The 26,099-nt window shown below is 49.4% G+C and overlaps 1 protein-coding gene across 4 annotated transcripts in view; it reads left to right on the forward strand.

The window, feature by feature from the left end:
* The window catches only part of LOC142022025 (rho GTPase-activating protein 39-like), a 119,996-nt gene that overhangs the window by 65,733 nt on the left and 28,164 nt on the right, over positions 1-26,099 (forward strand). For 3 of the 4 annotated variants that reach the window (XM_075011430.1, XM_075011433.1, XM_075011431.1), the window contains 4 exons: positions 2,699-4,016; positions 10,965-11,099; positions 16,819-17,371; positions 21,189-21,278. In XM_075011430.1, the coding sequence (XP_074867531.1) occupies positions 2,699-4,016; positions 10,965-11,099; positions 16,819-17,371; positions 21,189-21,278 (2,096 nt within the window). The remainder of the gene's footprint in view (positions 1-2,698; positions 4,017-10,964; positions 11,100-16,818; positions 17,372-21,188; positions 21,279-26,099) is intronic. The other variant, XM_075011432.1, reaches the window with a different exon arrangement.

Here is a 26,099-nt window from a genome sequence, read left to right on the forward strand (position 1 = left end):
TCTGGACCCTCTCTAGTTTCTCCACATCTTTTTTGATCTGCGGTGCCCAGAACTGGACACAATACTCCAGCTGAGGCCTAACCAGCGCAGAGTAGAGCGGAAGAATGACTTCTAATGTCTTGTTCACAACACACCTGTTAATGCATCCCAGAATCACGTTTGCTTGTTTTTGCAACAGCAGCACACTGCTGACTCATATTTAGCTTGTGGTCCACTATCACCCTAGATCCCTTTCTGCTGTAGTCGTTCCTAGGCAGTCTCTCCCCATTCTGTATGTGTAAAACTGATTGTTCCTTCCCAAGTGGAACACTTTGCATTTGTCCTTATTAAACTTCATCCTGTTTACCTCAGACCATTTCTCCAATTTATCTAGATCATTTTCAATTATGACCCTATCCTCCAAAGCAGTTGCAACCCCTCCCAACTTGGTATCATCTGCAAACTTAACAAGCATACTTTCTATGCCAATATCTAAATCATTGATGAAGACATTGAACAGAACCGGTCCTAACACAGACCCCTGCGGAACCCCACTTGTTATACTTTTCCAGCAGGATTGAGAACCATTAAGAACTACTCTCTGGGTACGGTTATCCAGCCAGTTATGCACCCACCTTATAGTAGCCTCATCTAAATTGTATTTGCCTAGTTTTTTGATAAGAATATCATGAGAGACCATATCAAATGCTTTACTTTTGAAAAAGGTAAAGCACAGAGGGAGGAGGAGCTGATCTGAGGGCTATGGGGGAAGGGTGGGCAGGAAGTTCTCACAAAGCCACTGAAGCTTACGGGAGAATTTAAAAGGATTATCTGGTTAGAGGCTGGTTCCATAGTTAGGGTCCAACATGCATTCTGTTTGCCACATTTGGTCATCCTGGTGTTGCTGCTTCTGACTTGCAGTGTTTCCCCAGGAACTCTCTGGCACTGAATGTTTCAGTTGGAAGTATTGCCGTTAAGGTCAGATGTTTCTGAGATGTAAGCATGTGCCTGCTTTTTCATGTAACATGGCACATAGCGGACAGGTCCAGCAGGTCTCTTACTGGCCTCTCATGAGTCACTTGGGATTGGCTGCCAGATTTGAATGAATGCTACTGTGGGTTAGAATGGTCTCAGATCTCAGAAAAGGTACCAAGTAGAAAGAGCCTGACTCATAAATGGCTGATGAGGGTCAGAATCATAGGACTGGATGGGATCTTGAGAGGCCATCTGGTCCAGTTCTCTGCATTCATGACAGGACTACGTATTACCTAGATTAGGTATGGGAAGAAAAAAATCCTGCCTCCAAAAAAAAAAAAACCCACACACAAACCCAACAACAAAACTCACACCTCAGTGAAAAACAGACAAAAAGACACTCTCCTCATTGCTTTTGCACAGCAGCCCCAGAGCCTATGGAGGTCAGGGCTAGTAGATTTTGTGAGTCTGCCCCCCCCACACCCCAAGGCTCTGAGATGTTCAGTGTGGGAGGGGACTGCCAGGAAGCCAGCTGGTGGTAAGGGGGTTCTGGGCAGGAATATGGTGCAGGAGTGGACTGGTGTTGGAGGTTTGGGGAGAAGTTGGGTACAGGAGTGGGCTGGGGGGTTGGGTGGGAGTGGGCAAGGAGCAAGGGGTCTGAGTGGGAGATGTTGCAGGAGTGGGGAGGTCTGAGAGGCAGAGAGGGTACAGGAGTGGGGGGGTCTGGGTGGGAGGTGGTGCAAGAACAGAGTGGGAGTGAGGGGGCACTTACCTGGTGCAGTTGTCCTGCTGCACCCAGATATTAACCCTCACTGCTCTGACTGGCTGAAATTGTGGCTTATCAGAGTGACAAGGAGAAGTCCTCTCCAGGCAGCGCTTCTCAGAACTGTCATTCCCCTTGCTAGAGAAGGGGGTGTCACAGCAGTGGCACATGCACAGCCTCCTGCCTCCATCAAGCAGAGCTAGATATGGCTCCAGATTTCCTGACTTTGGCCTGTGAAGCTCAGGACTCCACATCCCTCACTCTCTGTTGGGCCAGATGCTGGGAGGTGAGGCCCAAGCTTTGAAGGCCAGATCCAGACAAGTGACGGGCCAGATCTGGACCGCAGGCTGAGCATTCCCCACCCCAGTCTCGATCATCCCTGACAGCAGTGGCAACTGGCGAGCAGGGTTCCAGGGAAAGCACCAGCCTGTACACCTGCTCCATGCTGCTCTGCTTATACCCCACCCTGACTTGGCCCATGCCCCACCCTTGTGCCGCCTCTACATGTCTCTTCCTCTGGAAGTGGAAGCTCTTGTTGGTCTCAGCACCACCCCTGCACGCACCAGAAGTGGCACGGTGCTGAAAATGAGTGCGGGGGGGAGATGGAAACTGGGGGGCCTCATCTCTCTCTCTCTCTCTCTCTCACACACACACACACACACACACACACTTCCTCCCTCCCCGGTACAACTTCCCATGCATCATCCCTCCCTGACAGCTGTTTGTGATGAGCCAAACATTTTTATCATATGTAAATATTCTGTTTCCTGTTTTTACAAGCCTAATGCCCAGGATACAGCCCCATAGGGTGTTCAGAGTTCAGGTGGGGTGTGAGTCTCAAAGACCTTGGAGATTCAATTTGATGTCTGGGTAAAAGCTGAGGCCAGCTCTTCCATCTCCTACTGGAACTAAGCTCTCAATTGCATTTTTGTTCTTTTGTTTTGCTAAATAATTTCCCTGTTTGTGTTTCTCTCTATCCAGGGACTCTCCTAACCATTGGCAGCCTTTGCCAGGCACGAAAGCAGCCATGCTGGTTAAAGTTAACAGTTTAAGACAAGTGCAGGATTCATCAAATTGTTTACTACAGCCACAGAGTGCTGCAGAAGCCAACAGCCAGAAATCCCTGTTTCCAAAGCCAATCCCATATGTCCCATCTCCATCCTCAGCCCAGACTCCAACTGCTGCAAAGCCAGCCTCTCCAGTGGAAACCAACCCATCTATGCAGATTGAAAAGACAGAGAATGGTGGGTTTTGTTTAGTGTTAAGGAGTATCACTCCTTGTCATGTGCCACCAAGGAGTGAAGCAGGAACACCACAGCCTGTGTCACCCAAATACGCTTCTTCAGCACCTATATATGATGAGCCATCATTAGAGTCCCCTGTTTATGATGAGCCTCCTGTAGATATGGACACTGAGAGTGTAAGTGCAAATGGGACATCTCCACAAATATCTCCAAGGAATAGCTTCAAAAAGCAGCTCCAGTCAACCAAATTATTGCAGCACCCAAGTGTGCAACAGCAACAACAAGGTGGAAAAAAGCACACACAAAATCTTTCAACCACAGAATACAGCCCTGCCGGAAGGGAGTATATTAAACACATGGTCAATGTTGATCAATCATCCAAACCTCTTCACTGGCCTGTGGGGATGGCTGATAGCCCTGCTAAACCACAGGCTGGTCTGCTTTCTTCAAAAGACAATTTCAAGCAGTCCTTCAGGGTCTTGGAAGCCAATGTTCTCAAGAATATGGAGGCCCACTACAGTCAGCAGAACAGCCCACATGCTCAGGAGTGCCCAACAGGTATAAATCAACAGGATTCTGGCTACTCTACAGGCCCTTCCCCAAGCTTGCGAAAGAGAAAAGGAAGGAGGCCGGGGGCAGGTCAGGGAAGACCTGGCTCAGTGGGCAGCAGCAATGAACTCAGTGCTTTGAATGATAAGTTGATTGCAGAGATGCGTACTGTGGTGGGAAAGTCAGCAGCCTACAGGGGGAGCAAAGCAAGCCTGGATAACAACATGGTAGAAAATTCTACCCCAACTGGGAACAATAAAGTCCAGTTTCAGTCAGACCATTTAAAGAAAGGTGTCATCCAGCGCTCAAAGGATGATGTGAACTCTAGTAGCAGGTCCTTGTATGGACAGGGACTGGAGAGAAAGGGGAGCTTCTTGAATGACCCAGCTACAGAACAGGATGCAGTGAGGCCCAAGAGAACCTATGAGAAAATAGACTCTTTAGAAAAGAATGTGACAAGCCTGACAAGTTTGGCTTCATCAGATGCAACACAATCATCATCTCAGGTATGTACCAATGATTACTTCAATTAAATTGCTAGCTGCTAGTTAAAAGGGACAATTCTAACCCAAATACACCACTCCATCTGAACCATAAGAACAGCCGTACTGGGTCAGACCAGAGGTCCATCTACCGCAGAATCCTGTCTGCTGACAGTGGCCAATACCAGGTGCCCTAAAGGAAGTGAAGCGAACAGGTAACGCTCTCTCTCCTGTCATCCATCTCCAGCTTCTGACAGTGGCTAGGGACACCATTCCTTACCCATTTTGGCTAATAGCCATTAGTGAACCTAACCTCCATGAATTTATCCAGCTCTTTTTTAAACCCTGCTATAGTCCTAGCCTTCACAAACTCCTGTGGCAAGGAGTTCCACATTTTGACTGTGCACTGTGTGAAGAAGAATTTCCTTTTATTTGTTTTAAACCTGCTGCCCATTAATTTTATTTGGTGTCCCCTAGTACTTATATTATGGGGACAATTTTTCCTTGTTCACTTTCTCCACACCACTCAATTTTATATACCTCTGTGATTATCCCCCTTAGTCTCCTCTTTTCTAAGCTGAAAATCCCTAGTTTCTTTAATCTCTCTTCACAGGAGACCCATTCCAACCCCCTAGTTATTCGTTGCCCTTTTCTGAACCTTTCCTAATGCAAATACCTTTTTTGAGATGAGGAGACCACATCTGTACGCAGTACTCAAGTTGTGGGCGTACCATGGTTTTATATCAGGGCAATAAGATATTCTCTGTCTTATTCTCTATCCCTTTTTCTATGATTCCTAACATCCTGTTTGCTTTTTTGCCTGCCAGTACACACTGCGCGGATGTTTTCAGAGAACTATCCATGATGACTCCAAGATCTCTTTGCCAATTAGTTCTAGCTAAACTAGCCCCTATCATAGTATATGAGAACAACAAGAAGTCTTGTGGCACCTTATAGACCAACAGATATTTTGGAGCATCAGCTTTTGTGGGCAAAGACCCGCTTCATCAGATGCATGGGTGGGGTGGTGGTTTCAGAGGGGTATTTAAAGAGTGGAGTCCCAGTAAAAGGGAGGGCCAGAGCTGACAAGGTCTATTCAGCAAGGTGGAAATGGCCCATTATCAATACTAGTTATCAAAAGAGGGAAAAACAGGTGAGATCAGACAGGCGGATATGAGCCATTGTCAGAGTCTAATGGGGAGATCTTAACACCCAGGGCAGAGAAGCTGCCTGCGTAAGCTGCGAGCCACTCCCAGTCTGTTTCATCCTTGGTTAATGGAGTCAAATTTGCAAATAAATTGCAGCTCAGAGATTTCTCTCTTCATTTGATTTCTGAAATTTCTTTGTTTCAGGACTGTTACCTTTAAATCTGCTACTGAATGTCCAGGGAGATTGAAGTGTTTCCCCACAGGCTTCTGTACATTACTGTTCCTGATGTCTGGTTTATGTCCGTGTATTTTTCTATGTAGAGACTGTCCAGTTTGGCCAGTGTAAATTGTAGTTGGGCATTGCTGGCACAGAATGGCATATATTATATTAGTAGATGTGCAGGTAAAGGAGCCCTTGATGTTATGGTTGACGTTAGGTCCTGTGATGATGTCACTGGTGTAGATATGTGAGCAGAGTTGGCAGTGAGGACTCTTGCGGGGGCTGGTTCCACAGAATCACAGGGCTGGAAGGGACCTCAGGAGGTCATCTAGTCCAGCCTCCTGCTTCAAGCAGGATCAACCCCCCACTAAGTCATCCCAGTCAGGACCTTGTCCAGCCGGGACTTAAAAACCTCGAGGGATGGAGAACCCACCACCTCTCTAGGCAACGCATTCCAATGCTTCACCACCTGCCTGGTGAAGTAGTTTTTCTTAATATCTTCTTCAACTTCAGACCATTACTCCTTGTTCTGCCATCTGACACCACTGAGAACAGTTTCTCACCCTCCTCTTTAGAGCTCCCCTTCAGGAAGTTGAAGGCTGCTATTAAATCACCCCTCAGTCTTCTCTTCTGTAAACTAAACAAGCCCAAATCCTCCAGCCGATCCTCATAGGTCTTGTGCTCCAGACCCTTAATCATTTTTGTTGCCCCTTTGCTGAACCTGCTCCAGCAAATCCACATCCTTTTTATACTGATGGGCCCAAAACTGGACACAATATTCCAGATGTGGCCTCACCAGTGCTGAATAAAGAGGAATAACTACTTAGAATCATAGAATCATAGAAGAGTAGGACTGGAAGGGACCTCGAGAGGCCATTGAGTCCAGCCCCCTGCCCTCATGGCAGGACCAAGCACTTTCTAGACCATCCCTGAAAGCCATCTATCTAACCTCTTCTTAAATAGCTCCAGTGATGGAGATTCTACCACTTCCCTTGGCAATTTGTTCCAGTGTTTGATCACCCTGACAGTTAGGAACTTTTTCCTAATGTCCAACCTGAACCTCCCCTGCTGCAATTTCAGTCCATTGCCTCTTGATCTGTTCGAAATGCTTCTCCTAAGGCACCCTAGTATGTCATTAGCCTTCTTGTCTGCAAGGGCACATTGTTTACTCATATCCAGCCTTTCATCCACCATAACCCCTAGGTCCCTTTCCATTGTACTGCCGCTGAGCCAGTCAGTCCCCTGCCTGTAACAATGCTTGGGATTCTTCTGCCCCAGGTGCAGAACTCTACACTTCTCCTTATTGAACCACATCAGATGTCTTTTGGCCCAGTCCTCCAATTTATCTAGGTCCCTCTGGATTCTCTCTCTACCCTCCAATGAATCTACCTCTCCCCCTAGTTTTGTGTCATCCGCAAACTTGCTGAGTGTGCAATCCAGTCCTTTATCCAGGTCATTAACAAAGAAGTTGAGTAACACTGGCCCCAGAAACGAGCCTTGCGGCACTCTGCTTGAAACAGACTGCCATCCAGATATTGAGCCATTGACCACTACCCGTTGGGCCTGACGATCAAGCCAGCTTTCTATCCATCTTATAGTCCAAGGATCCAATCAATATTTCCTTAACTTATGGACAAGAATGCTGTGAGAGACCATATCAAAAGCCTTGCTGAAGTCAAGGTATATCACGTCCACTGACTTCCCCATGTCCACAGAGCTTGTTACCTCGTCATAGAAGCTAGAGCCACTGGTTTGTGATTTGTAGTGGCTGGTAAGGATTTGTTTAAGGTTGGCAGGCTGCCATAGGCGAGGGCAGGCCTGCCTCTCCAGGTCTGTGAGAGTGAAAGATCATTGTTCAGGATGGGTTATAGGCAATAGGTGGGATTTATAGAAGTGGAAGCAGAGTTTGCGTTCCATGCACCAAGTACATAGTACTGAATGTGGTTGCTTGACTTCATTTACTTATTTGCACTGCAGTCTCGTACACCAGGACCTTTTGTGCTACGTGCTGTACAAATCCAGAACAAAAATGAGTCCCTGCCCCTAGGAACAGACAAGTGAAGGCTTAAGAGAATGGGTTGATACAGACTGGGAAGTGCAAGGAAACAGATGATATTGGTTAGCATAACAGGTAGAAGTACCAGTCTATCAGCTGCCTAACTGTTGTCATGTTCTTTGCAGGCTGAGTGGCAAAGGAGGGATTTGGAGGACAGTGAAGTTTCATGGAGTGTGCTTACAGGGTCAGCAGTGGAGAAAACAGGGAGTGGGAGGAAGAGGCTGGCCTTGTTGGCAGAGGCTGTGTCTACATGTGCCCCAAACTTCGAAATGGCCATGCAAATGGCCATTTCGAAGTTTACTAATGAAGCGCTGAAATGCATATTCAGCGCTTCATTAGCACGCGGGCGGCAGCGGCGCTTCGAAATTGACGAGCCTTGCAGCCGCGCGGCGCATCCAGACGGGGCTCCTTTTCGAAAGGACGCCACCTTCTTCGAAGTCCCCTTATTCCCATGAGCTCATGGGAATAAGGGGACTTCGAAGTAGGCGGGGCCCTTTCGAAAAGGAGCCCAGTCTGGACGTGCCGCGCAGCAGCAATGCTCGTCAATTTCGAAGCGCCGCTGCCGCCCGCGTGCTAATGAAGCGCTGAATATGCATTTCAGCGCTTCATTAGTAAACTTCGAAATGGCCATTTGCATGGCCATTTCGAAGTTTGGGGCACGTGTAGACACAGCCAGAGTGAAGTTTAGAGCTGACCTCTTGATCATGTCTGTGAGGTGGTAGATGGGTCAGGAGAAGATTGGAAAGTATGCTGAACACAGCGGTAAGACGTTTGTATTGGATGTGATAGAGAAGAGGAAGCTGGGCATGGGGTGCAAGGATGTGGGATGTGACCTGGCCACAAGTGGAGCTGGGAAAACGCTGCTGGTTGCAGCATGCTGAATGGGTATAAGTGGGATGAGACAGGAAGTGTGAAGGCCAAACAGGGACTAATTGGTCCATGAAGTCTAGAGAGAAGGTCAAGTCAAAGATGTTGCCCTGGTGAAGGGCTTGTGTGACAGTGAGGGAGATGGGTTTTCCTTGGTAACAGACAAGACCATTAAGAGTTCTGTTTTGGTCATGGTGACATTACCTAATATCTGGACTCCAAGGAGGAGATGTCAGAAAGTCTGAAGTCTAGGACAGAAGGAAACTGGTCTGGAGTAGAGAAATAGAGAAGGGGACCACAGAGAAAGCCCTGGAAAACACCACAGAGTTGACGGGGCAAAGAGAGGAGTCTCTGAAGGATTAACTGGAGAGGTAGGTGGTAGGAGAAACAGGAGAAGATGAAGTCATAGAAGCTGAGGGAATCCAAGCTGTCAAGAAGAGAAGCCTGATCAAAGCCAGTAGATAGGGCCACTAGGAGAGGATGGAGCACTCATTCTCAGTTTTGGCCAGGAAGAGGTCATCAGAGGCTTTGGCAAGGGACATTTTAGCAGGGTGCAGGATGACCGGAAGAATAGAGAGGATCTAGGATGTCTCGGATGTCATTGGAAGAGGTAGGATCTTGATAATGGTTGTGGAGGATGTTCACTGGCTTAGAGATGCTGGGAGATGAACTAGTAGCAGTTTTCCTGTTGGGGACAGTCTGAAGAGGAAGTGCTGAGCAAGTGAGGAAGATGCATGCCAGCCTTCCTCTGACCCCCATCCCAGTTGAGTCATAGGAGAGAGATTGGAGAGCGTAGGCTCATATGCAAGTAAATTCAGCATTGCTTTCTAGCAAGAAAATGAGCAACTTAATCTGAATGTCTGAACTGTTCAATGTGTGTTGTGTTCTGACTAATTCTGGGGCTGAAATGTCCAGTGCTCTTCAATTTATAGGTGACTGCATGGAGACGGGTTAGCAACCTGTGATGGAGTGGGGGATACCTGTGTGTGTGTGTGTGGCTCACAGAGGGTGTGGGGCTCCTGCTGAGGGTAACCCTGACAACCAGACTCCAAAGAGAAATTGCTGAGCTACAATTCATCTGCAAATTCAATACCCTCAGCTCAGGATTAAACAAAGACTGTGAATGGCTGGCTAAATACAAAAGCAGCTTCCCCTCTCTTGGAGTTCACACCTCCAGATCTACTGATGACAATACAACTCAGCCTGCCTGACTGAGCTAACCTCGTTATCCCCAGCCTTGCTCTGGCCTATTTATACCTGGCCTTGCAGATTTCCAGGACCAGCATCTGAAGAAGTGAGTTAACTCACGAAAGCTCATGCTCTAAACTTTTCTGTTAGTCTATAAGGTGCCACAGGACCCTTCGTTGCTCTACAGATCCAGACTAACATGGCTACCCCTCTGATACCTGACAACCAGGTAACACCTTTGTACTGCAGACAAAGGAGGAGGTGGAGCCTGAGGGGTTTGAATTGGAACTGGAAGTTGGAAGCAGTTAGTCTGGGCTGAGGGAGAGAAAGACAAAGGAGGGGGCAAGGCCCCGGCTCTGGGGGCCCCTCGGGGCCTCCTCTCCCCAACATGGATGGGACTGGCTGTCTCTGCCTGCTGCACTGACTCCTCTGTACGATGCTGTGTCCTGTCGGCTAATAAACCCGCTGTTCTCCTGCTAAGTGAGAGACTCTCCTGCCTGTGGACAGGGTGCAGAGCTTGGGGGACCCCAGAACTCCATCACACTGGTGTCAGCAGTGGGATGTTCTGCACCCCAAGGATGGAGCATCCAGCAGTAAGTGACCGGGGCCCCGGAAGAAGTGGGGCCTGCGAGACCCAGATGTGCTGAAGGGCAGTGAGGTGCAGTTCCCCAAGGCGGAGGGGCCTGCGGCCAAACCCAAGCAACTGCGGTCGTGGTCCTCGAGAGGGGGTGTCACACCCAAGGAGGGGTTACTCCTGGGAATCTGTTGGAGTCGGTCCCAGAAGGTGGAGGGGCCGAGAGCCCAACCCCCAGGAACAAGTGACCCCTGAGGAGGCTGACGCTGAATAAGTCTTCCCAAGACAGTGTGCTCATGGTCCCTGAGAGCGGGTGTCACACTAAAGAAGGGGTTCCGCTGGGAGTCTGTTGGAGTTGGTCCCAGAGGGCGGAGGGGCCTACGGCCTAACCCTGGGCAGCTTGTGACCTGCAAGGAGCCTGGCACACTGAAGGGATTCTTCCAGGAATCGTGGGGTGCAGAGGCATCAGCCTGAGAGCCTGCAACCACGCTGAGCAACTCCGCTGTGAAGTGGCAGCACCTGGAAACTGAATCGAGATTAAAGAAGCTGGACAAGGCAGTGTGGATGTGCAGTGACAGAGCTGAGGGTTAAGGAAAATCCTGCAGAGGTGAGCCCGGATCGGGGCAGGGAAGCCTGGACTGCCTGGAGCTGTGAACCGAGTGGCCTGCTGCAGCTCAAGGAGGGAAGGAGCGATTCCAACCCATCATCTACTAGTGGCCAAGACAGACCTGCGGAGAGTTTTCCAGGCCTGGGCCGAGGAAGGTGCCTGTGTGTCTGTGCAGGAAAGCAGCTTGTCCACTGGAAATGGCAAGTTGTCTCTGAGAGAAGCTGCTCCACCTTGTGTGTGTGTGTGTGGAGACCAGCCGGGGGGCTGGGAGAAAGGAGAAAGTGTCTCCCATTGTCTGTCTGTGTTAAACAGCAGCAGCAGCCGCCTGAGGAGAGAGCAGAGCCTGCATTTGGAAAAGGTGCCAATGAGGAAACGAGCCCATTGTCTGAGGAAGATTCACCAGCCTGGGGTGGCTGGAGAAGGAACCACCAGGAAAAAGCATTCCAGGTGTGCCTAAACCCAGCCATGGGGGCTGGAACAGAGGGAATGGCTCTGGGATGGGCAGTGGTGTCCCTGCTAAGGACACTGGTCCTTGGTGCAAGAAAAGTGCTTCTGCTTCTGGGAAATGAATCCTTTGCCTGAGCCTGTGGGGGCTCGAGATGGAGCCAAGATCCCAGAGCTGGATCTGAGGGCAGCTGAAGCCCAGATGGGAAGTGGGCCTACCTCTGTGTCTCTCAGGGGGGATGATGCTTTAACTTGGTCTAATCCAGTTAGTATCATCAGGGAATCCCAGAGACCAGACAATTCTGGTACTTGTTCTTTGCCTGATGCTGAGGTGTTACTGGGAGGGGGTGAGAGGACTCTGTCCTACCAGAGTCATCCTCTCGCCAGGACACAAGAACAGATGGGCAATGGAGTTATGCTGACTGATGAAGATAAAGGAGCTGATAGCAGAAGGGAGGAAAGGGACCCTGACCTTCTGTCTGGTGGTACTGGCTGTCTGCCTGGAGGGGGATTACATGGGAATCTGCCTGATGGGCCAGAAGTAATCCTGGGTGTAGGTGAAACCCAGGAGCTGGTTGTGGCTCAAGGGAGCAGTGCCCCTGTGGAGCCAGACAGGGGTGAGTTGTTGTTTGGGGGAGCTCTTGAGGAAAAGAATTTCCCTGAAACCTTTCCTGACCCGTCTGTGGGGACTGCAGAAAATGGAAGTGAGGTGGAGGAGAGTGAACAGGAAAGGTGCTTGTCTGTAAGCACCAGAGCAACCCTTTGTCTGGGGAGAAGTTTGTTTCAGCTCCTGATGGCCAGGACCTGCCTGAGTGTGAAACCACTGGCTGTGCTCTGCAAGGGTCCAAAGCAGGCAGGGTAAAAGTTTCTCAGGAATTGGAAGTTGACGCAAGTAAAGTGAACACTATCAGGTAGTGTGAGAAGCCCTGTGAAAACCAAGTAAAACAGCTGCACAGTCAGTCTCTGTAGGATGCAGGAGAGGGCCAGCAATTCCCCATCTCCAGATGGTGGAAACACTTATATTCTTATACTGGACTCCACTTCTAATTCCATGGGGAGGCAGTAGTTGGAGGGGGAAGGACAAAGGAGCTGTGGTCCTGGTGGGCCAGTAAGCGATAAACAGGGATTCCTCCATGTGGATTCTGCGTCTGGGACTCACAAAACAACTCTCAAAAAGCAGTTTGGTTTGCAAATTTCCAGGCTGGCTGGGAGGGGGCCATCTCCCTGAGATCATCAATGGCCCAGCTCTTTTTAGAAGGGAGGGCACAGCCAGAGAGATCAAATTTCCACCCCAGGGGGCAAGAGAGAAGATTAAAACTTGATGGTGCTACAAAAGGCCTCAGCCATTTATCCCCAAAATACCAGATTCTCAAGGATGTTGCACAGAGGTTGTGGTCTACCAAAGAGCAACGTAAATGTGCAGTTGCAATGGGTTTGTTCTGTAACTCACGCTAACTGCTGTAACCAAGGGGTGCTGCTACCAAAAGCTGTAGAATTGTACCATGTACTGAAGGTTTGGAAAGAGCCATGTGACATGATGACATTGATGTAGAAGCATAAATTGTATGTTGAAGGAGTCTGTAACTCTAAAATGTCACCATTGTTCCCTGTAACTAGTCTTGCAACCTCTCACATGAGGAGGAACATTCCAAACCTATTGTGTGGCATGGAAGGGAAAACTGAGGCACACAACCATTTTGGTGGTCTGGCTAAATGCCAAGGGTGAAAGCATTTGTACCTTCCTTTACTGGACTGTAACTGAATTCCAAACATTGGCTGGAGCAGCTGTATGGACTGGTGGGCAGACAGGGCAGGGCCCAGACCAGAAAAGAACTATTTAATCTGTTGGTGCTGCAGCATCTGTATGGGCTCTGTCTGCCCGACTTGAAAACGTGGCTGATGAACCAGAGACAGAAGCAGGGAGACCGACCAACCTGAGGGAACTAAAGGGACTTGCCCGGCTGCATCACATGAAAAGGGCCAATACCAAGCTCCTGAGTTGGAGCCTCCCCCAGCAGGATTATGACATGGAGGTGGTGCACATCAAGGGGAGCACTAAGGGTGCAGCTGATGCCCAATCACAAGGGGAGGGCCCCAGACTTCCCCAGGTCACTGGCTGAGTGACCCCGCTCAGTTCGGTCTGGAAGGGGGGAAAGATGTGATGGAGTGGGGGATACCTGTGTGTGTGTGTGTGTGCGGCTCACAGAGGGTGTGGGGCTCCTGCTGAGGGTAACCCTGACAACCAGGTAACACCTTTGTACTGCAGACAAAGGAGGAGGTGGAGCCTGAGGGGTTTGAATTGGAACTGGAAGTTGGAAGCAGTTAGTCTGGGCTGAGGGAGAGAAAGACAAAGGAGGGGGCAAGGCCCCGGCTCTGGGGGCCCCTCGGGGCCTCCTCTCCCCAACATGGATGGGACTGGCTGTCTCTGCCTGCTGCACTGACTCCTCTGTACGATGCTGTGTCCTGTCGGCTAATAAACCCGCTGTTCTCCTGCTAAGTGAGAGACTCTCCTGCCTGTGGACAGGGTGCAGAGCTTGGGGGACCCCAGAACTCCATCACACAACCTTTCGGAGAAGGAGTGCTGAAATTATACTCTAAGTGCCACCGATAGTTTTTAAAGTCACTAATAGTCCTATTTACATCAGCTTCATTAATAAATTAAGATTCAGAATGTTACCAGTTAGGTGGTGGTTGGTAGCATTAGCTGGTCTTTTGTTAATCCACAGGCAGCCTGGCTTTGAACAAGCTCCCAGCTACATGGGAGAGGCAGGGCTGATCTCCCACCTCATGTGCTGATGAAAGTTGATTTGTTTGCCACTCTTGGCACCAACATGGATTAATGGATTAATGAACTATTCTCCAGATGAGTTAGTGCAAGCCTCCCCGCAGCTGCTATTTAGGTGCAGTCTTAGGTCCCTTGGGGTAAATGGCCCAGGGACGTTGTTGCAAGTTAATTTTGGATAAGTCTGGAGTTTGGGGGTGGGCAGCAGGCAGTGCTCATCCCAGTCTATCTTAGAGAATCCTCTCTGAGCTGCAGAGGAGAGAGGAGTACCTGCTGTGGGTCTCTGGCCGTTGTCCTGCTGCCCCTTGCCCTCTTCTCTGGGCCGCCTAGCATCTACTCCCAGGGATTCTCTTTAAAGAGATCATTACAAGCAAAGGTCGGAGGCCCTGACCAGGCGCCCTGGCGCACCCTGTCCTGCTCCTCTGTAGATATGGCCCTGGTTCAAGAAGGGAGCCTGTGGGAGCCCAGGAAAAGCACAGAGCCTAGAAAGTTGGCTAGCCTGAAATGCTGTTGGCCATCAGTAGCCTGGGTCAGCCTGAGCTGGCCTGCCATTGCCCTATGCACTCGCCAACATGTCCTGCCCTGGCTTAATGCATGTAATACAGCTATGGGATGTGAGCCAGTCAAAGACAAGACGTTCTTGGAGTCTGTATGGACAACAGGGGCCTGTGGCAGGGTCAGTCTCATTCTTGGGCCCCAGGTCCTCCTTTCAGTCCACTGGCCCCACCATATGAACCCCATTACCCTTGTTTGGGGCAGAGGGGGTCTGGGGGGACCCAGTCCCCACCCACTCATTCCAGGTTCCGGCCCAGGGACCTTGGATGGCCACTACTAGCGAGGGCTGACTCCTTTCACCCTTGCCCCTGCAGCTCCTCTCCCTGGGCCACTTCCCCAGACAATTCCCCTGGTACCTCCTTCCGCTAGTAGTAGCTGTAGCAGCAAGTCCCCTTCTTTGTTTGGCTCCTCTGGCTGACCAGTTCCCCACAGTCTGTGGTTGAGCTTCAGGCCCCCCCGGACTGGGGCAGTCCAGCCCCCCATGTTGCTGAGGCTTCTCTCCTCTTTTGTGTTGTCTAGTGTTCCTCCAAGTCTCCTTCCTTCTCTTCACTTGCCTTCCAAACTCTCCTTAATCACCCTCCCCTTGCCCTGCATGGAGAAGGGCTTATAAAGGTAGCCCTGAGTGGGATCAGCTAGCTCTAATTTATTTAGGGCAGCCTACTCCTCAGCTGCTCCCACTGTGATTGTCAGCTCCATCTCTGCTGTTTTTACTCCTGTCTTTTCCTCTCCTGGCCCCACCCTGCCACAGGGCCATGAAGTGGGGAACAGGCACTATGAAGGAGCCATGTTTGTGAGCACATTCCGTTGGGAGGAGGGCATGCAGCTGATGAATGTGAACTGTCTGTGGGGCCATGCAGCAAGGTGAGGAGAAGCAGGGTTTGGCTAGCAAGGGATGATAGAGCATTTATACAAAAGGTGCTGGGTCCCAGAGCCTGGCTACTCGGCGGGAGCAAAGTGGCATGCTGGCAGGTGGAAGAAATCCACATATCTTGGCAGATTGGCTGTACTAGCAGGAGCCCTGGCACAGAACATGCAGTGGGAGCTAGGGGTCACCTGGTGCAGGTGTTCCCATGCCGCCGTGCAACCTTCTGCAAAGCTGACTTGCTCTCAACATTTCTTAGTGTTTATAAAGTTTTTTTTGCCAGAGCTGGGGAATAGCATGAGTAGGTTCCAGCTGCAGGATAGGAACAGCAGAGGCTGCCACAGAAAAGGAATGGGGAACTGCGCTCCTGCGCACAAGGAAGTGCCCAGCTCTGCTAGCCCCAGACAGACATGGAGATATGAGAGGGTGATGGGAGCTGAGTGGCTGTGAGGAGCACAGAGCCCAGTCCCGCACTGACTGCGGCAGGAGAGCAGGGCTAAGAATGGAACTCCCAAAGAGGACTGGGTGGGGAGCAGCATTTGGGGGAAGAGTAGGGTCAGGAGCTGTGCTCCTTCTGGAGTAGCTCCTGCTCTCTGGGTTGGCTCCTGGAGTCCTGTGCCAGCTTCAGGGAGAAGTTCCATTTCCCCAGAGAGCAGGAGCCAGGCTTGTCCCTGAATGGGCCCCAGGAGCTGTCAGCAGGGGCTGTTGGGAGTGCAGAACCCAGCAAACTGACTGCATCCAATACATGTGTTTTTTCTGCTCACAATGCTGTTTCTGGGCAGCTGACGCTCCTGGGCTACGTCTACACGTGAAGCCTACATCGAAGTAGCCTATTTCGATGTCGCCACATCGAAATAGGCTATTTCGATGAATAACGTCTACATGTCCTCCAGGGCTGCCAACGTCGATGTTCAACATCGATGTTGTGCAGCACCACATCGAAATAGGTGCAGCGAGGGAACGTCTACACGCCACAGTAGCACACATCGAAATAAGGGTGCCAGGCACAGCTGCAGACAGGGTCACAGGGCGGACTCAACAGCCAGCCGCTCCCTTAAAGGGCCCCTCCCAGACACACTTGCACTAAACAGCACAAGATCCACAGAGCCGACAACGAGTTGCAGACCCTGTGCATGCAGCATGAATCCCCCGCTGCAGCAGCAGCAGCCAGAAGCCCTGGGCTAAGGGCTGCTGCACACGGTGACCATAGAGCCCCACACGGGCTGGAGAGACAGCGTCTCTCAACCCCCCAGCTGATGGCTGCCATGGAGGACCCCACAATTTCGACGTTGCAGGACGCGGATCGTCTACACGGTCCCTACTTCGACGTTGAACGTCGAAGTAGGGCGCTATTCCGATCCCCTCATGAGGTTAGCGACTTCGACGTCTCGCCGCCTAACTTCGAAGTTAGTGCCGCTACTTCGAAGTAGCGTGCACGTGTAGACACAGCTCTGAAGTGCCCACTCAGGTTAGACACTCGGCTGAAATGCTTTTGAACATAACTTGTCTTATCTCCCTTGCAGCCTGGAACAGTAGAGTCAGACTGGAAGCAGAAGAGCAGCAGGCAGCCTGCCGTCCACACAAGTTATCAGTTTCCCTACCACACAGTACGGAAGCCCATCTCTCAGAGCAGCATGGCAGAGTGGGCCTCCAAAAACCTGAACATGCACACTCAGGGCATCTTCCGCCGAAGGCTCTCCATCTCCAACATGCTGGCCTGGAGCAGGGGCTCCATCAGAAAGCCGATGCTCATCACTAGCAACCACACCATTAACAAGGAAGCATGTGAGATATTTAAACTGGTGCAGATCTACATGGGAGACCGTCAGGCACGTATGGACCGAAATCAAGTGGCTTTGGTCACAGTCACCAAGTGCTGGAGCATACAAGGTTTACGGGATGAGTTGTACATACAGCTGATTAGACAGACTACGGACAATGTGTGTTACCGGAGCCTGGCCTGGGGTTGGGAACTCATGGCCATCAGTCTGGCCTTTTTTTCCCCATCACCCAAATTTCAGTCTTACCTGGAAGGCTACATCTACCGCCATCTCGACCAAGCCAATGATGAAAACAGTAAGTGACAAAACATCACAGCAGCTGTTTAATGGCACTGTACTTCACCATCATGCACTGGGCCAGCATCAGGCCTATGTAATTCCGTTGTGTCTGATTATTTGGGCTGCTTTAGGTATATACACTGAGGCTTTGTTTGCACAATTGCCCTTCCAGCAGCTCATTTGCACTACTGCAACTACACCTCTGCAGCCACTCTATGGTGGTCAGAGTGAGTTCTGCTGCTGGCACAATTAAACCACCCCAAGGAGCAGTGGCTGTGGGGCACTGTCTCCCACCCACATGGTGCTGTCCACACTGGGTGCTTCTGTTGGTGAAGTATTTATTGCTCATAGGGTGTTTTTTCACACCACTGACCAATAAAAAATGCTAATGCATACAAAGTTTCATGCTGGTGTGAATCTGGAGTGACTCCACTGAACTGTAGATTTATATTGGCATATCTGGAAGCTGAATTTGGTCTGTATTTTATGGAATACCCTCTGGACAAGGGTCTAGGAGGATATTATAATTAAGCACGTTGTGCAGGAGGACTGGCAAGAACTGATGGAGGTGGGAAGCCTGATTAGTAATGTTGGTAAGTTGTTATGTTTAGACTCCAGGGAGGCTTGAAGCTATAGTTATGCCAGTAGGATTAGGGTTGTGCCATTCCCAGGAACTGCTCGTCCTGTGCAGTAAACACTTCTCAGGCAGTCACAGGTCAATGGGTGTTTCTTGGGTTTCCAGTGCCAAGGTAATGGCATTCTGTGAAGAGAAGAAAGAAGCAAGTCCCTCCATCATGTGGTACAGCTGCTGTCAGGCCTTCTTCTAGTGATTCTAGCTTGTGTCTGACTAAACAAATAGCTGCAGGACCCAGGATATTAGCAAGACAACGTGGGGGAGGTGAAATGTTTTACTGGACCCACTTCCTTTGTTGAGAGTCCAGCACAGCACTCTGCTTCAGACCTGTTATAGGGACTTTTAGCATTACAGCAAAATGCCAAGTGTAGCATGAGGTGTTAGCACATCTTAAATGAATACACACCACTGTAGCTGGCATATGTCAGTTAAAGATCCAGTCTAACAAGGGGCTCTCTGACTGTTACAGCCATGGGAAACAGGGTGGTTGAGGTAGTCATGGGCCCACTGGGAGGTAGCTGCATTGTGCGCTGCCTTGAGGCCAGCCTTGGCAAGACAAAGGGTTTTGTTAGCAGGCCTAAGTGTGTGATAAGCAGAGGCCCTTTGCCCAGCAAGTCTCCTGCATCTGGCTCTGTCTGTACCTTGGCATCTCACACATTCAGTGATAGACTTGGAAAGACACAGACTGTGCCACAGCCAAAACTGCTGAGTGCTAACAATGAAACTATTTACAGTGCTGCAGAGCACTGCTTCTCCCAGTCAGAACTAACGCACACGAAGCACTGGAATCGTTTCTCCCAGGGCTGTTCTTCTGGCAGAGAACCTGAAGCTGTGACTTGTGCAAGGCAGAGGGCTAGTGCCAGGCAGCATGTGGAGTTCTGGCTCACACCCCTGTGCCTCGCTCACAAAACTGCACTTCTCCCCAGGGCTCTGAGGATGAGAGGGTTAGGGTTATAAGTGGGGGGCATGTGCACCTGGATGAAACTGAAATGGGGGTGAACAAAAACTGAAGTTGTAATGTGAGAACAAAGTACGCTGGCATTGACTGTTCGAAGGCAATGGAGTTGCTGACCAAGCCTCCTAAAAACAGCACCCAGTAGTAATAGACTGTATGATGAGGTTAAAGGCATGTGCTGGTGCTGGGGCCTCAGAGCCAGATCTAAAGAGGCACTGACCAGCTGCTGCAGCCACTGGAGTTAGTGGCCCTCTCATGAGTGGGCTCCTTACTCAGACAGCTTCCCCTGACGGAACACTTCAGTGCTGAGCAAGGCTGTCAGGGGAGGAAGTGGCCAGTGCTCAGTCCCTGCTGGACTCGCCTTGTGTTGGGTTAGGGAAAGTTTGCAATCTGCTGAACATCTGAGGTGTGCTCCAAATTTGCAGTGGGAGATCCCTGGCCTAGGGCATGTGTAGAACTTGCTCCCAGCAGAATCCCTGCACATGCTGAAGGCACTGGTGGTCAGGTCTTGGGTGGGCAGTTGATGCTGCTGTGACAGCCTGAGTTTTTGCCTATTGCCTTTCTCAGCCATGCACACACCCATCCCCTGAAAAACACAGGTACACTGTGGTGCTAGCCTGGGATAGTCAGTGAGCACAGATCACAGGATTTCAAACTTCAGGTGTAGGCAAATATTTCCTGTGGATTAGATGTAGGACGTAAAGTGTATTCTCCTGCACTCACCTAACACAAACATGGCTGCAGGAAAGTTACTCTGACCTTCCCAGTGATTCACCTGTGGTCTGAGACCAAGCATTAGAATCATAAATCAGGGCTAGTGGGACCTTTATGAGATTGCCAAGTCCAGTCCCCTGCATTCATGGTAGGACTAGTGTTTCTTAGACTTTTTGAGACTGTGGAACACCAGACAATAATATTTTTTATGCAGAATATCTATGAAAGTTTTCTTCAAAAAAATTGTTGTCGGACCGAAAAACAAACAGCAACATATACAGCAAAAACATAATGAAGTAATTTAATCGGGTATCATAGTAACAAAGTAACATTGTATCTGGGTTTTAATAACAAAAAATATATATAATCAGTATGTGATATCAAAAAAGTGTCAGATTCTTGCAGCACACCTGCAAGTTGCTCATGGAACACCAATGTTCTGTGGAACAGAGTTTAAGAAACACTAAACTAGGCCATCTCTGACAGGTGTCTGTCTAATCGGCTCTTAAAAATCTCCAGTAATGGAGATTCTGCAATCTCCCCAGGCAGCTTATTCCAGTGCTTCACCACCATGAGAGTTAGGAAGATTTTCCTAATGTCCATCCTAAGTCTCCTTTGCTGCATTTTAAGCCCATTGCTTCTCAGCCTGTCCTCAGAGGGTAACAGAAACAATTCACCCCACTCTCTTCAGAACTACATTTTAGCTGTCTGAAAACTGTTATGTGCCCTCTTCTCTCTCTTCTTCAGACTAAACAAACCTGATTTTTTTCAGTCTTCCCTTATGGGTCACGTTTTCTAGACCTTTAATCCTTGTTGGAGCTTGCAATCCCATAGAGAATTATCTGTGTAAGTGGGGTAGAGTCAAATGGAATGGGAACTGCAACCTTGTCTTAAGTATTTTCTCCCCCATAGATGCTCTCCTAGGTGGAACATTAAATACTAGTGTTGCCTCTCATGCTCTGAGTTTCCACCCAAGCAGAAATTCAGGGGCAGAAACAAACCAGGAAGCTTTGTAAATTGGCTCAAGCAGAACTTTATGCCTCTCACATGCCAGATTGGCGCTGCAGGGCCAGTGGAATTACATGCTCAGTCTTGCTAACAGCAGTAGAAGGAGATGTGGAAATCTGGAGCCTCCCTGCAGTATCCTTGGTGCTCAGTGGATTCTAGTGACTTACTCTGAGCTTCCAGCCAGGCCCATCTGGAGTTGATTGGTACCAGGCTGACTGACTAAAAGTTCTCAGGGTCTCTTGCACTTTAAATAGATTTTATTCTCCTCTTCCCCATCTCCTCAGCTATAGCCTTCAGCTCTCCAAGCACCCTTCCTGACAGCATGAGGCCAGGCTGCCCCCTAATGCAGCACATGGGCAGGTTGCTTTAGCTGGTGTTTGTAGGGCAATTTAGTTGTCATTCTGTCCTTTGTTCTTAGCTGTCTATGCTGGGTCAGCGGGTGCATACTGTAAGGTGAAGAAGGCAGAGTGTGTTTGGTCTGTTCTGAGGTCACTCACATAACCACGCTTTTTGGATTTTCAGTTGCCCAGAGGATTAAGGAACTTCTGGATGTGAAAAATAAGAAGAACTCCAAATCCAGGAAAAAGAGGAAACAAAACACAGAGGAGGAAGGTAATGAGAGGCAGAATGTGAAGGCTACATGTGCATGGTCCCCCAGCCTCTGCAGCTAAACCGCAGACACTGCAAATTAGTGGCTGTGAGAGCCATTTGTTAGTAGAACCTGCACGCCAGTGTTGTTCAGTCTAGGAACACAAATGTTTTCAGACTAGACCCACCTGTTAAGATTGCCTAACAATTCTCATTGTAAGACTCTGTTTTCAGTTGCTTATAACTTTGCCAGTGTTAACCTTTTGGTTGTAATTTTCCATGCCTGGTGTCTGCCTTTGGCTGAAGGTTTTGGAAGAGAAAAAAAAAGGTATATCTATTTCCAAGAAAGAGGCTAGGAACCCTGGTGCCACCATGCTTTGGAGCACAGAATTTAAAGTTGCCTGGCTGTTGACCTTTGTACCAGGAATGTGTCATTTGCCACCCCAATGAAAATTTACCCACAGTTATCTAAATTACAAGCCGCTGAAAAAAAATTCCAATTTGCATATGCTCAATAGGGACTTATTTGATTTGAGTAGTGACATTTCTGGAAGATCCTGTCACCACTGGGCCCCAAACGAACAGGACTTTCACTGCAGTTGCAGCTGTGTGAGGGGTAGGTCCAGCCTCTGCAGCTGAGAGCACAGAGACTACCTCACCTGTGCTCTCTGTGACCCTTGCTGGGCCCCAGCAGCATGGAGAAGCAGCTGCTTGTTTCACATGAAGAGGGGGTAAGCGCTGGATCTGCAGCGGAGTAGACTGGGACAAGAAGCCTTTCCAAAGTTGGGGGAGAGTGAGTGGGAAGGCAGTTCTGGCAGTTGAGGTTCAGAAAGTGAAGGAGACTGGGACTGGACAGGACTGAGAAGCCAAAGGCACGGAGACTTGGACCAGCTAGAGGAGAATGAGGAAAGCACTGAGAGCTGGGGTACCAGAACCCCCTAAGATGACATGGCTATGCTTGCTACCAGGAAGGAGTAAAGAGTGCCAGGACACTTATGTGGGGTGAAAGTCTTTGAACAATCCTGGAGTCAAGAGTGGCGTTGATGAAACCCAAAGTGTGCAGCCCTGTAACATTCCATACAGGGCAGTTGCAGCATGTCAGTGTGAGGGGAGCTCTTTGTGGTCATCAGCTTGGCACAGCAATGATTAGTTATCCTTGGTTAATAGGCACTTGCTTTTCACCCTGGGTTGGTTGGGAGGTGCACAGGGTGGAGGAGGAGAGGGATCTTTCAGGCACACTGCAAATTCATCTGGATCCAGATACCTCAGGGGAGGGAGATTGTGCAGTTTCTGCTCCATCTCATCTGGTCAGAATTGCCTGCCAAAGGCAGATTAGCTGGTATCCCATTGGGAACAACTGTGCTGTAAGTGACCTGGACAGATACTCTTGCTGCCTTGAGCCCTGCCTCCTGCCTCTCCCCACTCCTGAGTTCACAGTTCATATGGTGTGGTTCCCCTCCCTTGTGATCCCACAGCTTCCAACCCTTCCACATTGTTCTCTGGGTGCGGGGAGCAGCCTGGCATGTTGGAGATGTTGTCAAACCTCAGAACAGCTACAGCCCTTGGAGGTCCCTCATCTCTGTCCATGTACCTATCTTCCCATGGCCTTCCTAGGAGCTCTCTGGCATATGCTCCCCTCAGTGGTTTTCCTGATACATTTGTTCAGGTTTCTCACATGTTTTCCTCCCTTGTGGCAGTTGGTGAGATCAGGGCCCCCCCGGCTCTTCCCAGTGGGTATTTCCAAGAAATTGATGAGCTTCCAAACCTTGGTTTGTTTGGTCCTACCCACCCTCTCTAGCTGCCCATCTGTTGCCTGCCCAGTCATCTCATGATGGCACTGAATGTACTGACCTATTAAGTGTGTCCTTGGGTGAGACCAAGGGTAAAAAACCCAGGACTGTGGGTAGATCAGTGACTGCACAAGTTACAAACTAGCCATTCCCTCACTGCTGCTCATTGCATGCCAGGGCCAAACAAGTGTAGCTAACCCCAGCTATTGAGAAACCACAAGTAAGGCACCAAAAATCGCATGAGGTTTGAAAAGTGGCAGGTTGGAGTTCTTTATCTTGCCTCTTTTGATGTGAATACCCCAGGGGGTCACGTTTTCCAGACAGGATATACTGAGTGAAATCCCTCAATTTTAAACCGCCTATGTTAACCGAATTTCCATTTCTACTTCAGTTACTTTGTAAAGAAAGGTGCATTCTCATGAGCTGATATGACTTTTAAACATGATGATTTACACCTAAATAGAGCCTTTATCCTAGTTTTCAGATATCTTTTTGCTTTCAAGGGCTATCCAATATAAGCATATACAGTTATTTGAGCAATTATGTAGCTTAATAGTTTCAGATTTGTAAACTTTAAAAATTTACAAAATTGTAAACTTAAAAATTTACAAAATTGTGAATTTTAATGCATTAGAGACAGTGACTGAGATATTGCTTATTTATGGGTAATTCACTTTTTGTCTCATGATTTGGATCCAGATGCATTAGGATGGTGACTTAGGTTTAATTATACACATGGGACGGAATATAAACCTTACTTATATTAAACAAAACAACTGTAAATATTTTAGATATTAAACGTCTCTCACCAGATATGATTCAACTTTACAACAAATGGTTTATTACAGCTGTAGTCAGTGAATTAAACTGATTGTTTTGGGTCAGTCGAGGAAGAGGTTCAAGGAAAGCCTGGTCTGTACTACAAAGTGAGGGTGTCTTTGTTGTGCATGTGTCCACCCTTGAATTTGTCTCCCACCAGTGTTAGTGCTCTATTATGCTGACACAGTAACACCATCTCCCTGAGAGGCGTTGACCCCTCGTCAACGCAATGTGAGTGCAGATGCTGTGCTAAGTATATTAACTCTGAGAGTCCTCCGGCAGCTGTTCCACAGTGCCTGACGTTGACTGCTCAGGTCACAACTGTGACTGCACTGTCCAGGGTTCATGCACGGTGGAACCTTCCATACTCCCTGAAAATCTCACACATATTTCAAATGCCATTTCCTGATTTCCCACCTTGGCGAGCTCACCTAGCAGCCTTCCACTCTGGTGTACAATTGCCCAGCTGACACCTGGAGATCAGGCCCACCAAGGGGGCAGTTGCCTCCAGGCTCAGTGTTTCAAAGGGGCCCTTTGCAATCCATAGCAGCATGGTTTTGGCTGCACACAACAGGGGGTGAGGAGCAGCACTGCAGTGCGGGCAGCGCTGAGAGCTTACTGGCCTTGGTCACACCCCTTCCTCTCTTGGCCTCCCTCTCACCTTGCCCTAGAGTCTAGGGCAGCTGCCTGCACTGCTGCTGCTGCTAAGTTCCACATGCACTCTGGCATGGAGAAGACTGGAGCTAGGTGATTGCTTGCGCTTGTGGAGAGCAGAGACCATGCAGGCAGAGCTATGGAGCAGCTGTAGAAATGTGGGCATCACCGGGCAGACTGCTTGGGAGATGCAGGAGAGGGGTACAAAAAGGCTGCACAAAGGCTAAGAGCCCATAACAGCCATACCAAAAAGCTGTCTACCATCCTTAGCAGAGACCCCACCACCAGCCCTCCTACCACTGTGTGTTCTGAGGAGCGCTCAACACAGACCTCTGCCAAAAGTCACAAGGACAAGGAAGAAGTAGAGGAGCAGGATGGAGCCATGCGACCAGGGGTCCAACAATTCTGTGAGACAAGCCTGTCTGAGACTCCTCTGCAGTCTAATCTATCCCAGCATTTGAGCATGGGTCAGACATAGGGGAAGGAATGTTGTAGGAGTACATGTTTCCCATTGCAGTGATGTACTGATGGTGCCCCAGAGTAACAGGATACAGCCATGGATTCTTCATGTCTCTTGAGTACTCCTGAAACATTTCAAGCATAGTAACACTGCAGTCATCTCTTGAGGATTTCTAGGGAGGACTGCCTGGTTCCTTCCTTCACGGTAGCACACTTCTCCATGCCCACCGGTGGTAACAACAGGCATTACTGCACTAAAATGACTAGCAACATATAGGCTCAGGTGGCTTTTGGATACCAGCAGCTGCTGTGCTCTCTGTCACTGTCACCCTCAGAAGTGAGAGGGCAGCTATAATCAAACCCACCTGTCGAGAACAGTCCCAGCATTACGAGCCCATAGTTCCATATAATTGAAGAGTTCCCTACCCATTTCCTTTGCCTTGGCAGGCTGTACTCAACATGGCTGGTGCTGGGAGTGTACAGTGCAAATGCATGCTAAAGCAGCAATGCCAATATGTAAGTCTTGTTTAAAATGTTAGGGGAACAAAGGAAAGGAGTTGTGAACCTCAACTTTCCATTTCTGTTGTGACTACATGGGCACCAGTAACTCTGCATGTTTTTATCTGTAGTTGCTGCAGTCATGCCCGTGAAAGGTTCCACCCACCCACCCACTTTGCAGAGCATCTATGCCCCAGGAGGAGAAAGCAAGGGATTTGGGGTGACCCACTCAGTGAGCTGCTGCACATCAGAGCTGCATTCAACCATTAGTGGAGGGTCTGAACTCTGGTGAACTCTACAGGCAGCCTGAAGCAGGAAGGAAAAGACTGGGGGTTCCCATCAGGAAGAGGACAGGGAGATAGAGCAGGCCATAACAAGGTTTCATTGGCAGCAGGCACAGACTCCTGCTGACCTACAGGTCTGACAGTCACAGGCTCACCTCCCTTCACAGTTCATAGGTGATGTCCACTGCAGCACCTGCCTACACTCTCCCTCGACATTCCATGTGGCCTCAGGTCCCTCTCCCGATCACTCCACGCCAGGAGACATTAAGGACGCCCACAGCTTTCCTTATGATGGCCTGTGAGAGTCAGAGATGTTTATAAAATGGACATTAATCTTTGTT

Source organism: Carettochelys insculpta, chromosome 17 (assembly GCF_033958435.1).
Source record: "Carettochelys insculpta isolate YL-2023 chromosome 17, ASM3395843v1, whole genome shotgun sequence".
NCBI classification, from domain to species: Eukaryota; Metazoa; Chordata; order Testudines; family Carettochelyidae; genus Carettochelys; species Carettochelys insculpta.